This window comes from Parus major, chromosome 5, assembly GCF_001522545.3.
Source record: "Parus major isolate Abel chromosome 5, Parus_major1.1, whole genome shotgun sequence".
Lineage (NCBI taxonomy): Eukaryota > Metazoa > Chordata > Aves > Passeriformes > Paridae > Parus > Parus major.
This window is the reverse complement of record NC_031774.1, coordinates 9,954,066-9,968,696: the sequence shown is the minus strand read 5'-3', so window position 1 is coordinate 9,968,696 and position 14,631 is coordinate 9,954,066. Positions and strand designations below refer to the sequence as shown.

At 37.8% G+C, this 14,631-nt stretch overlaps 1 protein-coding gene across 2 annotated transcripts in view; it reads left to right on the top strand.

Annotated features, from left to right (window-relative positions):
* The window catches only part of LUZP2 (leucine zipper protein 2), a 270,961-nt gene that overhangs the window by 221,012 nt on the left and 35,318 nt on the right, over positions 1-14,631 (top strand). For both annotated transcript variants that reach the window (XM_015630315.2, XM_015630312.2), the window contains one exon: positions 12,410-12,484. In XM_015630315.2, coding sequence (XP_015485801.1) covers positions 12,410-12,484 — 75 coding nt within the window. The remainder of the gene's footprint in view (positions 1-12,409; positions 12,485-14,631) is intronic.

The following is a 14,631-nucleotide window of genomic DNA, read 5'->3' as shown; positions in this document are numbered from 1 at the left end:
CCCTGAAAGCTCAGCTTCTGAGCTTGCTGACATGGTTTTCTAAGGACTTTCCCAGGACAGTAACTGTAAACATAGATATGTGTACATTCTTTTTGTTACACGTCTTGTGATGGACATCTCTCATGGCCAGTGCAGTGAGAAAGTGTTATCCTGACCATCCAGTCCCTGGCCATGGTCACAAGCCTATAAATCCTGGGAGGAAAAATAAACTCTGCTCTTTTCTGCACCATACCTCAACCTGTGTTCGCGTGATCTATTGATCTTCAGCGGTAACATATCCCCAGTTTCAAAAATCTAGGAGTCAGCCTCAAGTCTTCCATGTTGTTATCTGTCAGAGGCTCCAGGTGGGGCCATTCTCTCCAGTTGCACTATAGAGCACATTTTTTACGTCTTGCCCTGTTTAGAGTGGCCCAAAGGCTGCTGCATGATTTGTTCAAAGGCTTGTGATTGCTCAGGGTCCCATTTGAAATCATTCTTTTTCTGTGTCACTTAATAGAGTGAAGGGCTTGAAGGGCTTACACTCAGACTAATTTGGAAAGTGCATTCTTCAAAATTCTACAACACTCAAAAACACTTGTTTTTTTTCTTTTTAATTTGTGGAGGCATGGCTGTTATCTTACTATTCACATCCATTGAGATCTGATGATGTCCATCTTGCCATACTCCTTTGCAGGTCCCTTTACCTTTCTATATAGCAAAACCTGTTTTCAGGAGAATCTGGACTATTCCCATTCTAAAAATCCTTAGCTGTATTGCCCCATATGATGACAGCATCAATGCACTGCAGGTGTTTCAGAGCTTCACCCTGTTCCAGTGCAATCTGGATCAGATGATAGGGTGCCATGGTAAATGGTAGGGTTGTGTTTCCACCCCTTGGGGACTTGATTCTAGGTGTACTGCATGCCACGCCAGGTCAAGGCAAACTAGTGTGGCCTGCACATTTTTTCCATCCCACTTCCTCATGGCCTCTCTGTGGTCCCACAGTTGAAACTCTAGGGTGCTCCGTGGCATGTTCTTTCTATCATATTTCTTGAGAAAAAAGATCCCTGCTCCCATAAACTTGCTGAATTGCTGGAACTCCCATGACAGTTTCTCTGAAGTCAAGATAAAGGAAAATAGACACTGTCTTCATATTCTTGGATTTGACAAATTGCTTCATCCACTGCTGGTGACACATCATCTTTCCAAATTAATGTTGACAAGGGGCTGTCTTGCACTGATGGTGTACTCTTTACAAATTTATATCATGTGGGTTGTAGACAGAATCACAGAATCACAGAATGAACTAGGTTGGAAAAGAACTTTAAGATCATCTAGTCCAACCTATGACCTAACTCATCAACTAAACCATGGCACCAAGTGCCATGTCCAGTCTTTTTTTAAACATGTCCAGGAATGGTGACTCCACCACCTCCCTGGGCAGATGATTCCAGTGTGCAATCACTCTTTCACCTCTTTAACTGAAGAATTTTTTCTAACATCTCACCTAAGCTTCCCTTGGTACAGCTTAAGATTTTGTCCTCTCTTTCTGCCAGTTTTTGCCTGGGAGAAAAGACTGACCCCCACTTGACTACCATCATAGGACTTCAGCTGGATCTATGGGGAATTGCACACTGTTCAGGCCATAATACATCATTTTTCACATGGCTGTTTCTCTCAGATGTTGAATACCTTTCTCTATTGCCATCTATTTTCCTGGGTGACAGGGAATATTGCCCTTATGTGACCTTTCCCTCACACCTCATGAGAGAGGCTAAGGGCTTGTATCTTTTTTCCCATCTCTTTGGCAATGCTTGACTCCTTAGCAAGTGATCCCAGCTGATAGTCTTAGTCTCTAATTCCAAACTACTAGGCCTGTTGTCCCCAGCTAAAATCTTTTTGTATCTCCCAAACTTCATTCAAGCATAGGGATTGAGTGGTGGTTGTATCTTCTTTCTGTTCCCATGATGGCCGTTGTGGTGGCTGTGGTAAAAGCACTGAAAATGGCCTTTGTTATGGCTCTGCTTCTTCTAGTTTTTGGGTTTTTTTACTGCACCTCTTCTCTGGCAGATCATGAGACAAAAAAAATAAACACTTTGTTACCAACATCATTCTCATACTGAATCCAAAATACGGCAGTGTGCCAGCTATTGAGAAGGTATTAACTTTGCCCCAACAGAAATGAGAACAAAAGTAGATGTCACTGTTTACATTGGCATATTTTTATTGGTGCATATTCTTGTTTCTAATGCCATATTTAGCATTTCTATTTTGTTGCCCTGATGTTATAATCGTTAACAATATATTAAAGTTACCAACACAGGAGGACCTGAATATCTTAACTCATCTTGCTGCTGAAAAGCACTTGCAGGTTATTTGCAGACATAGCAAATTTTCAAATGCAGGAATTTTTAAATATCTTTATACAAGTAGGTGGAGGGGTGTTATATATTTCTAAGTAAGGACATTGGATTATGTATTAACATAATTCATTGATATTGTTATTAAAACGAATACCTTTCTAATATTTTTCAATGGTTTAATGCAGTTTTGGAAAACATAAATATGTAAAATGTGATATTGTTTCAGTACTTAGTAATTCAGGTATATTGTCAGTACATTTTTTACAACACAGCTTTAAGCATTAAAAATTGTAGCTTTTTTAATGAACTGAAGAATCCCATTAAAAAAATTGGATATGAGGATATGCCGTTAATGATATGGTCCTGCATTAGATGGTTTTGCAGTCTTAAATAGATAGTCTGTGATTCTATGTGAGACAAGTCTAGTTAAAAACTATCATGAAACAAGTTGGATCCAATAGCACAGGATCTATAGGTGCTATTATGTGTGGCTGAGTCAAAAGCTGCCAAGATACTGTATGATTGTATGCTAATGCCAGGATCACAAGGATCATCAAAGTTCAACTCCTGGCCCTGCACAGGAAAGCCCCAAGAATCATGCCATGTGCCTGGGAGTGTTGTCCAAACACTTCTTCAACTCTGTCAGACTTGGTGCTTGTGACCATTCCCCTGGGTTTTCAGCCACCTTCTGGGTGAAGAATCTTATTTTAATATGCAACCTAAACTTCCCCTGACACAAAATCATGACATTCCCTCAGGTCCTGTCACTAGTCCCCAGAGAAAAGAGATCAGTGCCTTTCTTCTCCTCACAAAGGAGTTTTAGACAGTGATAAGGTCTCCCCCCAGTTTCTTCTCCAGACTGAACACTGACCTCTTCATATGGCTTCTCCTCAAGACCCTTCACCACCTCTGTAGCCCTCCTTTGGACACTGTTTGGACACTGTTTCATCTCTTTTTTATATTATGGTTTCCAAAACTGCACACAAGACTCAAAGTGAGGCCACACCAGTGCAAAGCAGAATGGGACAATCTCCTCTCTAGACCAGCTGGTGATGCATTGTCTGATGCTCCCAGGACACAATTGGGTCTCCTGCCTGCCAGACTCACATTCGGCTTGTTGACCAGGATCCTCAGGTCTGTTTTCTCAACACTGATTTCCAGCATCTCCTTCCCCAGTCTATTGTTGTAGTAGAGATAGATAATGACACCTTTTCTTCTTCCATCATAGCCCAATCTTTATTGCATACAGCTTATATTTATATGGTTATCAGAAGGCACTGGATTTAATTCCAATAGGTTAGGAACTCAGTTCACTGGTTGGTAATGGTGAGTGTACATGTCAATCAAAACTTTTCTCTCTAACAATGTTTACATACTTTTTCTACTGATTCTCAGAGAACAGATCCCTTGCTATTACTGGTGCACTTGTTTTTCTCCCCAAGATTAGTTTGTTATGTTAGCACACTTTTCATTCTCAAGATGTTTTTGCATGGGAACTTACCAGGCTAGCTGTCATTCTAATTAGGAACGGCGAAAAGAACGACACAGACTCTCAAGGAAGTCAGAACAGGAGAATTCCTCTAGTTTATTGCTTTAGACTTGTTATATAGATTAGTTAGTGGAACGTACAGAAAGGAAACTCTTATTGGTTAGTTAACTGCTACATTACCACCATTGGTCAGTGGTGTACGCCACCTCCTGACTTTCTCCTGCAAGGAAAACAAGAGGACAGACAAATGGCACCTGGCAGTTGTTTTCTGTCTCTGAGGATTGTTTTGAAATCCTCCTATGAATTTCTCAGGCTAGCTCTCAGGCAGGGAGCAGTTTCTGCAGGCTCCCTGCAGCTTGCTCCAAAGCTAGCATCCATAGCTAGCTGCTAGCTATACTTAGCTGAAGTAACAATGGTTTTACAAGGTCTTTCTTTTGTAAGGTTTTAACCTATATGTGACAGTCTGTATGTACATCCAAGGTTTCACCATTCCAGGAGCAGGATCTGGCACTTTCCCCTGTTAAAGCTCATATAGTTGGTGACTTCCCAGGAGCACAGTGGATCTGAATCTGGAGCACTCTGACATGTATTATGCCAAATTGGGTGTTATTCCTAGCAACCTATTTTGAATACCTTGCCATTTGGTCCAAATCAGAAATATATTATAGCTTATTTTGGAAGGATACTTCTGCATCACTTAATCTTCCCCCTTAAAATAATAGAATCATCAAGATCGGAAAAATTCTTTAATATCATTGGGTCCAACTGCCAGCCTAGCAATACCACAGTTACTCCCAAGCCACTAAACCCCTAAACATATCACTCAGCATTGGATCCAGACACCTCTTAAACACTTCCAGGGATGGTGACTCCACTAGCTCCCTGGGCAACCTGTTCCAAAGCCCAACTACCCTAACAGTGAATTTTTTTTTTTTTCTAATTTCTAATTGTCATAGTTTAGGAATAGGATTCTCCAATTCAGTGTTCCCACTGAACAGTGCACTGCTTGCTCATTCCTGCCTCTCATCCCCCTACCTTTCAGTGGACTGGAGAGGAGAATTGAAGGCACAAAATGTAAAGATCATGAGTTAAGAGCAATACATTGGAAACAGCAATGAGATAACAAAATGAACAGTAACAGCAACCATACTAAAGAGAGTGCTCAAGTATAGATTGCTCACCCTGCAGAAACCCGTGACTACTCTCTTGGATACACTACCCCAAACTGGAAGGGATCCCGGATCTCCAGTCCCTGCAAAATGATCTGAGGTGATATTCAATAACCTCCACATCCTGGCAGTGCCCCCTCCTGGCTACTGCAAAAATTAACCCTGTCCTGGCCAGCACCAGGACACTAATCTGTATCTCCTCTGTCCTGGCTTAAGGTAATTTTCTGTAGCTGACTCACTCAGAATTGACTGGCCCCCAACTCACCTACAGCAGGTACTTTTCTACAACTACTTTCTGGTAGTTGTAAAGTTTTGATCTTGCTTCTAAGGATATTCCTGACAACAAATTCAGAGACATCTGCATGACTATCTGCAGCATGAAGTCCTCAAAATAAATACAATAAAGTTTGTATTGCTCATTATTGCTGATTTGGAGGCATTTTGTAATAATGAATATGCTGGTGTTAGTGAATACTGTCATTGCATGGTTTAGCTTTTACTTTCTTAGCAGCAGAACATTTCAAAATGGGAAGTTTTAGGAACTTAACTCTTTAGAAACACTTTTAAATTATATTGCTAATGAAGTAGTTTTATTTCCTTTGTTTCATATTTTCCTGGATGAATTATACTATTATCTGAAATGGTCAAATCCTATAAAAAACCAAAAATTTTCAACCAAAACCAAAAAGCTGAAGCTTTGTTCAAGTTGTAAGCTAAGCCTCTCTGAAGAAAAGTTTAAATAAATGTTTCTAGCACACTGCTGACAGAGGTGTAGTGCACAACTGGTATGCCTTGCATGAATTATGAAGTGCTTACTCTCTCAGTGCTTGTTCTCTTACTATTAAAATAACCAAGATAAGTTTTAAAAGAAAATTGACTTAAAAAAAAAACAGCAGCAGGTTGTTGTGATCATTTGGATGGGTTATCCATTGTAAAATACAACGCATGCTAAAACATACGGTGCTCTGGCCTGATCTAAAGAAATAAAATTCCCCTATGGGAACTAAGTGGCAGACCAGGCCCAAAGGTGACTCTGTGTGCATATTTTCTGAATGTTTCTGCAGAAAAAATAGTAATTTTCCTTTAGTTAAAAGCTGAGTACTGGAACACTGGCAAACTGCAGGTTTCCATTCATTGTAACAACTTTTATATGAGGATTGGGAAAAGAAAGGTAAAATTTCAGCTAATAAAAACTACAAAGAACTTACTTCCTTTTTTAATGTACATCCAGAATAATAAAAAATGAGAGATATTAGCATTAGAGCAGTAATAAGCATTAATAAAATGTGTGAGCTGTATGACTTTGCAGAAATGTATTTTTAAATTAATTCTCTTCTGTTTGTAAATGCTTGAAATCTAATTCAGACGTCACTGAATATCTGGGTTTTGCTGCATGCCTGGATAAATGCAATAGCATCCAAAAAGTGTTATTCTTATTTACATTCAACACCTTATGCTGCAGTAAACAGTGCAATTTAGAAAAACAAGTCTCTGTTTTTCTAAGATGCAAATAATGCTTACAGAATAAGCACAGCAGAATTGTGTTTATTGAATATTTTATCCAAGGTTAGAATTATGTGGTTTTCAATTGTAAAACATGTCCTCATTAGAAATATAATAAAGTATAAAAGTTGTAAAGATATTTTTTCTTAAACATTTATTTAAGGCCTGTGAAGAGATGAAACAGAGTTGAGAATATTCATTCTATTTAACAAGTGTTTTAAATATTACAATCACATTTTCTAATTAACTCTAAGCAGCATGCATGATAATGTCATCGTTAATAAACAGAAATCCTTTGCATGAAATAAAATATGTTCTTTATAGCTTTTTAAATTCTGTTTCTTTTTTCTCACTTGATTGCTGTGCTTCTTCTACACTTCACTCCTGGATTTCCCAGTCTCCTCTGAGCTGGGCTCCTTCTGGATACTCCCTCACAGGGAGTCCCGCTTATTTCAGTTGTCTGGGTCAGGCCAAAAACTCCAAAGCTCATTAGGATCTTGTTTCTTGTGTTTATTAGGATGTTATCACAAAACTTGGTAGGTCTCTCCAGACTTTCTGCACAAGTTTAATTTACAGCAACCCAGCACATTTTGGCTCTGATGTCTCAAAATGGCCCCGAACTACACAGTTCTTTTGTCTTTATACTTTTTCCTATCCAATTAACAATAGACACGTACAGTATTTTTCTTAATGATCCAATGACTCATCACCTCTGTACTGCACTGTGACATTTTCTATCCAATCACCTACTATTACCCAAAAACCTCTAGAAGAAGAACATGAAGAAGAAAGAAGGAAAAGAAACAACATTCTAAATCCTCCATCTTGTCTTCTGCTCTCTAAACTAGTTTAAACTCTTTTTCACCCAGTGACTTAAAAAACTTTCTAATCTACACACCCACACTTTTAGCTTTTCTATCTAACTTTAACAGTTGTTTTCATGTATCACCGTGAAAACATGCTCATAAATTTCATATTATAATAAATTCAGTGTTCTTCTAGATTTCAGAGCTAAGCATCAGAAACAAGGGCACACACTCTGTGTTTCAGACTCCAACAGTTCTTAAAAGTTTAGAAATAACCAAATAAAATTCTAATTTATTGTGCCTTGAAATAAAGAGAACCCAAACATGACTACATTTATCTCTGCACATCTGAGGAATCCTTCTAGTGTGAAGACACAACCTAGACTTTTCTGGGGGAAAAAAACCAAGCTAACTAACCTTTGAAATTCTGCATAAGGAAAAGAAGGGAAATTGATTAAGTCCTTTTTCTTAAGGCTTTTGAACAATTACGAGTTTATTTTAGACCAGAAAATATATCAGCACCAATAGTAGCAAGAAGGAACACTATTTTCTATTCCATATTGACATGCTGTATAAAGTTTCTGGGGGAAAAAAAAAGTTAAAAGCCTGTTAAAACCCTCTTTTGGCTGTGCTAATAAGCATGTAGTATTTGTAGTAGCTATCTGTACAGTTGGCTGGCTGCATTACCCACCTGACCTGTACTTGTAACACTGGGCTTGTAATATTCTGTGACTTTGTATCACACTATTAACACTGAACATATTAGGGATCATATACAACTGAAAGGTGGTAGTGGCCTCCTCTGACCCACAGCAGTGCTGGATTATTCAAAGGGGTCCTGTTTCTGGCACTTCTCAGGAGAAAATACTTTTTTTTTTTTTTTTTTCAATTAGTCATAAGTCTACACAGAAATAGAGTCATAGCCTGCTTTTGTTGGTCTGTACCTTCAGAAAAGTTTAGTAACTCACCTCCAAGATGAGACACTGAAGGTTTTGTCTGACTTCCAAGAAGAAATGGGAGGACTTACAGGGGGAGAGGTCAATTGAAAAGCGTATAGACTAGCTAGGTTTAGGAAGGAGAAGAATGCTAGACTCAAATTTTCAGGGTAAAATACCCAGAAGAGCACTTACAGAAGCTGTATTTGGAGCTTATTTGTAATGTACAGCAATGTCACCAACAATACATAATCCAACAGTAATTGATTCCTTTTATGTGACTGGTTATGAAAAAGAAAAATCATTGAAAAAATTAATTTTCTAGAACATGCAAAAGACATTGCTTCTGCAGTGGTACAAAAAATACTAATGATTTTTTTTTTATTTTTTTATAATGTGACTAAGGAAGTGAGAAGCATAAGGCTTCTAGCCACCATTTTTTCTGATAACAAAACTCGTCTCATGCCTGTCTACTTGCTTTCAAGTTACTTTGAGGAATATGAACATCTCAGTATTAGTTAATATGCTATTTGTAAATAATTGAACATTCAAAGTCATTATTCCAAAGATATGTAGACTAATATGTTAGCCTAATGTGATTCATAATAAGTAAAGGTAAGTATATTCATTTAAGTTAGTTAGAAAAGCGTACTTCACTGGCAGTAATTGCTCAGTGAACAGTCTCAGAGAATGAAGATGTTTTTCATAGAAAGGGAATGTTTTTTGTTTGAAGGGACCTTTAACATCATCTAGTTTCACTCCCTCCGGCATGGGCAGTGACACCTTCCACTGGACCAGGCTGCTCAAATCCCCATCCAACCTGACCTTGAACACTTCCAGTGATGGAGCATACTCAGCTTCTCTGAGCAGCCTGGGCCAATGCCTCAACACCCTCACAGTAAAGAAAAGAACAGAAAGTACATTTCTTCCTAATATCAAATCTAAACCTATCCTCTTTCAGATTAAAGCCTCTTGTCTTATCACTCCATGTCCTAGTAAAAAGCCCCTTTCCAGATTTCCTGTAGGCATCCTTTAGGCATTGGAAAGCTTCTGTTTATCACAGTGCTTTCTGTCAAACACCTCATTCTATAAGAATACCTAAAAGAAATTTAATACTTTTGAAATTCTTCCAGGCTAGTCTTTTTAAAGACTCTTTGCAGCTTATTAGAATTTGGTTTGTGTAGTCCTATTGGTGACTGTCCTTTTATTTTCTTCAGTATCAAAGCTGTGTTAGTTCACTTAGGCTCCTTAAAAACCTTCTAATTTGCAGCAGCAGTGAAACTATTGCAATATGAATTTAGCCTTGAGAGACAAAGTTTTCAGAAAAAGAATCTGATTATTCGGCAGATTTGGTACTAAGATGTAAATAACTAACACTGCGTTCAAGTGGATAGTTCATCAAAATACATTTTTAATGCCAGAATTTTATTCTTACTTGGTATAATTTGGATTGATATCACAGAGCTATTTGCTCAATATTCTGTAAAATTAAATAAATATACATGAACATTACAAAAAATTTTAGTCTACCAACATATAAAAATATTATGAAAAATGAGAAAAAAGTCTTGGTAAATGATGCATTCAGAAAACCTTCACTATTATATTTGAAATCTGTTTTTTGGAAGAATAACTTTTCACCATAAACCACAAATGTTTTCCCATATGTGAACAGTATTATTACAACATAGTAATTCTTTGTCACAGAAGATACCTATTAAAGAACTTAAGTACTTTTCCTCCAACCTGATTTTTGATATGGAAGCAGTTTCATTGTGTTCAGTGTGTTATATAGCACCAGACATTACCCTGCAAGGAAGAAAATGGTAGTCACTTCTAACCATCATTACCTGCTTTCCATCAACTTCCCAGATTTTCAGATGCCTATCTAATACATGTATTGAAGGAAACCAGACACCCTCTAATTCATAACTGTAGTTGTGGTTTTCCACTGATTTACACTGTAACACTGACGGTGCTGAAGGATGATGTTTCCTAGTTGTATGGGCCTCACCATCTTCCATCTAATTTTAATTCTTCATCAATGCACACTATCAGAGATGCCATCCTAGCCTCACATTTGTGATGTGTAATATCCTTCTTAGTGGCAATTGGAATGATACAGTTAAACATATTTTATCTATGTTATACAGTATACAGTTTTTCAAATCTTGTTTCTCTTTAATTGAGAATGTATTAATTTGTATAGCTGTACTGTGAAATAATAAGTAACAATATAAAAATGTTAATAATGTGAGAAATTCCTTGGTTTAATTCTGTAAGTGTCTCTGCATCACATAGAGTCAATGTTCAGTCTTTCAAACATTGTCTGTGGCCATGTTTATTGTGAGTGATATTGTATCCCGTATTTAGGAAAAAACCAAAAAAGTTACTGAACTCTGGCAATTTCTTGTATCTTAGTAATTTTTTTCTCTAGTAAACCAGTGATAAGTCCACTTAAATTCTGCAAATTGCTAAAATGGAAGGATTATTTCTGTAGTGGATTCTCTGTTGCCAGACTAAAGGACACCAATGGTGTATTATGTATATTATGACAGAGACTGGTATTAGCAGTAAGAAATGTGATGCAGTGGAAATTATAGACTGTAATTCACAAGAGACTTTGCCACACCTGAACAAACAGCTGACTTCCGCTTTGAAGCAAGTTTGGTTTTGACTTATGAAACTGTGACTATGGTGATAAATCTGAAGATAATGCCTAATCCTGTTTTAAGATGCAACTAAGTAGTTCTTTACGTGAGCTGGGAACTGAAAATTCCAGGCTTTTAGTATTTAATTTGGCAGTACAACCAATGCCTAATGCTAGTAAACATCACATTAGCTGTCTGCTGAGGACTATAGGCTTGCCTAAACTCATCACCTCATCTATGACATGTGCTGGAAGGATTGTCATTACCCCAGCAGAGACTAAGTTAACCACTTTTATAGGATTTACATTAAACAGCATTTATGTAGTGTAGCTATCCATTAAGCTATGCTAGAATCAGCAGAGTGCAGGGGATCTTGAAAAGTGTGTCAAGAAAAAAATCTCTGGCTGGGGTTCAACTCCAGAAATCAGGAAGCAGGGGATGGTGTTGAGGGAAAATGTACTTACAAATATTGTGTTGAAATAATAATAATGTGTTGCTCTTTATCCAAGAAATGAGAATTTTATCCAATTATTCTGCATGTACAAAATGTATATTTACTTAATCACAATTTCAGAGAGAAAAGATAACTGACTGGTCCAGTGTCCTTCTCTATGGCTCCCCTTTCAAACATGGAAAACAATGACTAGGCTGTTTTTTTTGCAAGTACAACAGCAAAAGAATCCTTATTCCTTTTGGTACTGTGTCATTACTGACAAGGCTGAGAATCACAGGAATCTGGGACCTCCTGTTTCCCTGAAAAGGAAAATTCTTGCAGAGAATGTATTTCCTTCAAGCAATCAGGCTGGGTTTATACCGTCCTAGGGAAGGAGACAGAAAATAATTATCTTTATTTACAGACATTTAAAAGCATCTTCTGAACCCCTGCACTCCATCCATGACATATATAGAGCCAGAAGTCCTTCCACTCAGGGTGCAGGCTACTTGCCTGATCCTGACTTCAAGCATAAGTCTCCCAAAATGCTTTCCCACTATGCAGTTGCATAGCTAGCCATTCTTGTGAATTTCCTTTTTATATTTTCAGGAAAAGATATGGAGGAAAAAAATTCTGGAGTTACCTCCTTGTATACTAGTAGGTAGTATATTTTCATAAGGCATGCAAGAATGTTTGGGTGTTTTCTAATTTGTCTTCTTAGGCCATATTAGCTTAATGTTGGCATCTCAATGTTTCAAACTACAAAATAATGTTCAAATTGTACTCACAAGTCAAGTAAACAAAATAATTAAAAGAATTTGAATGCCTTGAATTTTCCAGAAGGATAGTATGGCATAATATTAAATATTTTATAGTATGGAATTAATTTTTCTATTGATATTGAATTTTTATAAACTTGCATTTACATCAATGGTGCACATTTGACCATATTTTTTTTCCCCTCAGGAAAAGAAAATATGACCCAACTTCTATATATTACATGTAAAATTTATATTCTTTCCCCACTCACATGAAAAAATGCATTACAGATTGCATCAGCTTTTTTTCTTGATTCCCACAGGCACAACAGCTAACAGATCTGGAGCAAAAACTAGCAGTTGCAAAAGACAAATTGGAAAATGCAGCCCTTGACAAAGTAAGAAGTGTAATGTAATGTAAGCATGTTTACCTCTATCAGCTGTGGTTGTTTTGGTGTAATTTGACAAAAACAAATTAAAGCCTTGCAGTTATTTAGATGCATACTAAGTTGCATCTGAATTGTACCTGGGAGTGATGCTACTGAAATCAGTGGAGCTAATTATGATACATGAAGTTAAGCACATCTGCAAAGTTATTTAAGAAGAGGATGGTCAAATTAGAAAATAAAACAGATGAAAAAGAATTTACACTGATTTTTAGTAGATTTAGATATTTATTTAATCATAATTTGTGCTGACAATAGACTTAGTGTCTCTCATAAGTTCATTTACACTAGAGCACTTTTCTATTTCCATCATGGACCCTTAGAATGCTTACAAATTTGGCATTACCAGGCCTCAAATATCAAGAATAGTGTGGCCAGTAGGACTAGGAAAGTGGTTGTCCGCGTGCAAGGCCACATCTCACAGTGTTCAGTTTTAGGCCATTCACTTAAAAAATGACATTTTAGTGCTGGAGTGAGTTCAGAGAAGGGCAACAAAGCAGGTGAAGGGACTAGAAAGCATGTCTTCTGAGGAGCATGTGAGGGAACTGGTGTTGTTTAGTCTAAAGAAGAGAAGGCTCATAATCTTTGCTCTCTACAGCTATCTGAAAGGAAGCTGTCATTAGGCAGGGATTGGTTTCTTCTGCCATGTCTCAAATGAAAGGATGAGAGGAAATAACCTTAAGTTCTGCCAGGGGAGGTTCAGATTAGAAATTAGAAATTTTATTTTCACTGCAGAAGTGGTTAGGCATTGGAATAAGCTGCCAACTATTAATAAAGTCAATATTGAATTATGCTATCCATAAGATGAAAACAAATTTACTTGTTCCTCTTTTACCTTTGGAATGGCAAAATTGGAATGGCTGCAGCCAAGGCAGAATGAGCACTGGATGGCAGGATTGAGAGCTGAGAGGATGAAAAATTATCCAGACAAATTTCTGGATGACAGGAAAGTGATTTCAGATTGTTGTGATCTGTAGGAAGCACTAGGGTCATATAGGAGTGATTGACTAAGTCCGTATCATCATGCAAAATTAGACAGTCTGCTAGCTCTGCCCATTTAACCGTAACAAATGGTGATTCATTCTGTCTGTACAGTCACTGACTTGAAAAGTTAGTATTAAAGACATGTTACATGAAAAGAAGTATGCTAGTATCTTCTCTTGTCAATTAGAAAATAAAGGGTCCCTGGATCCAAGGGATAAAGTAATCCTTTCCCTTTTACTCTTGTCATTAGTTTAGAGATATATCATCTGGCTGCACACATCTTAAGCAAAAGACATTCAATTTTCTCTGTTTGCAAGAAAATTCCATTCTGCGGGAGACTAAAATATTAATGGTTAATGACTCAAAACAATAGGCCTTTTGGGCCATGAGCAGAGTGTTTTCCTGGGACAGGGTTTACGCCCCCAGACTGAGGTAGAGAGTTTCTGGGTGTGTGATGGCAAAACCCCTGGTCCACATAAGACAGAAGGGGTGAGCACCCACCACCAGAGACTACAAGCTGGGCTTTAGGCCAGATAAGGGAAGGGCCTGACAAGAAGCAAACCCTGTGTAAGTAGGATAGTGATTTTTATTGTGCTTACATAATTGGCTCAGCTGCAAAACTCCTCTCCCTGTGGAAGGTATGGGGACACTCACATTCACATGGGACATTTGCATATAGGCTTGAGGGTATTCTTCCCTTCTGATGGGGCAAAACTGGCTCAACTACACTGATGTGAGAGGAAGCCATCATGTCTTAGAAGGTGTAATAAACTGTCAAAGATGCCCAAAGTGTCTGCAGAATCTTTTCTGGAACCTTCCATCACAGGACTGTGCATTATCCACAATGTTGCACCAGACAGTGCAAACTGAACCCTCAAGAGAGGTACCCTGGGTGCTCCCACATAAGCCTAAACATTTAACTCTATGTTTTGTGGGCTTTCCCTCATCTCCGAGGAAACAAGACTGTGAATAACACTTTTACCAATGGACATTTAAATTTCAACAATCAAATCTCATAACTGAATCCATGGGTGATGATATCTTTCCCTTCCCTTCCCTTCCCTTCCCTTCCCTTCCCTTCCCTTCCCTTCCCTTCCCTTCCCTTCCCTTCCCTT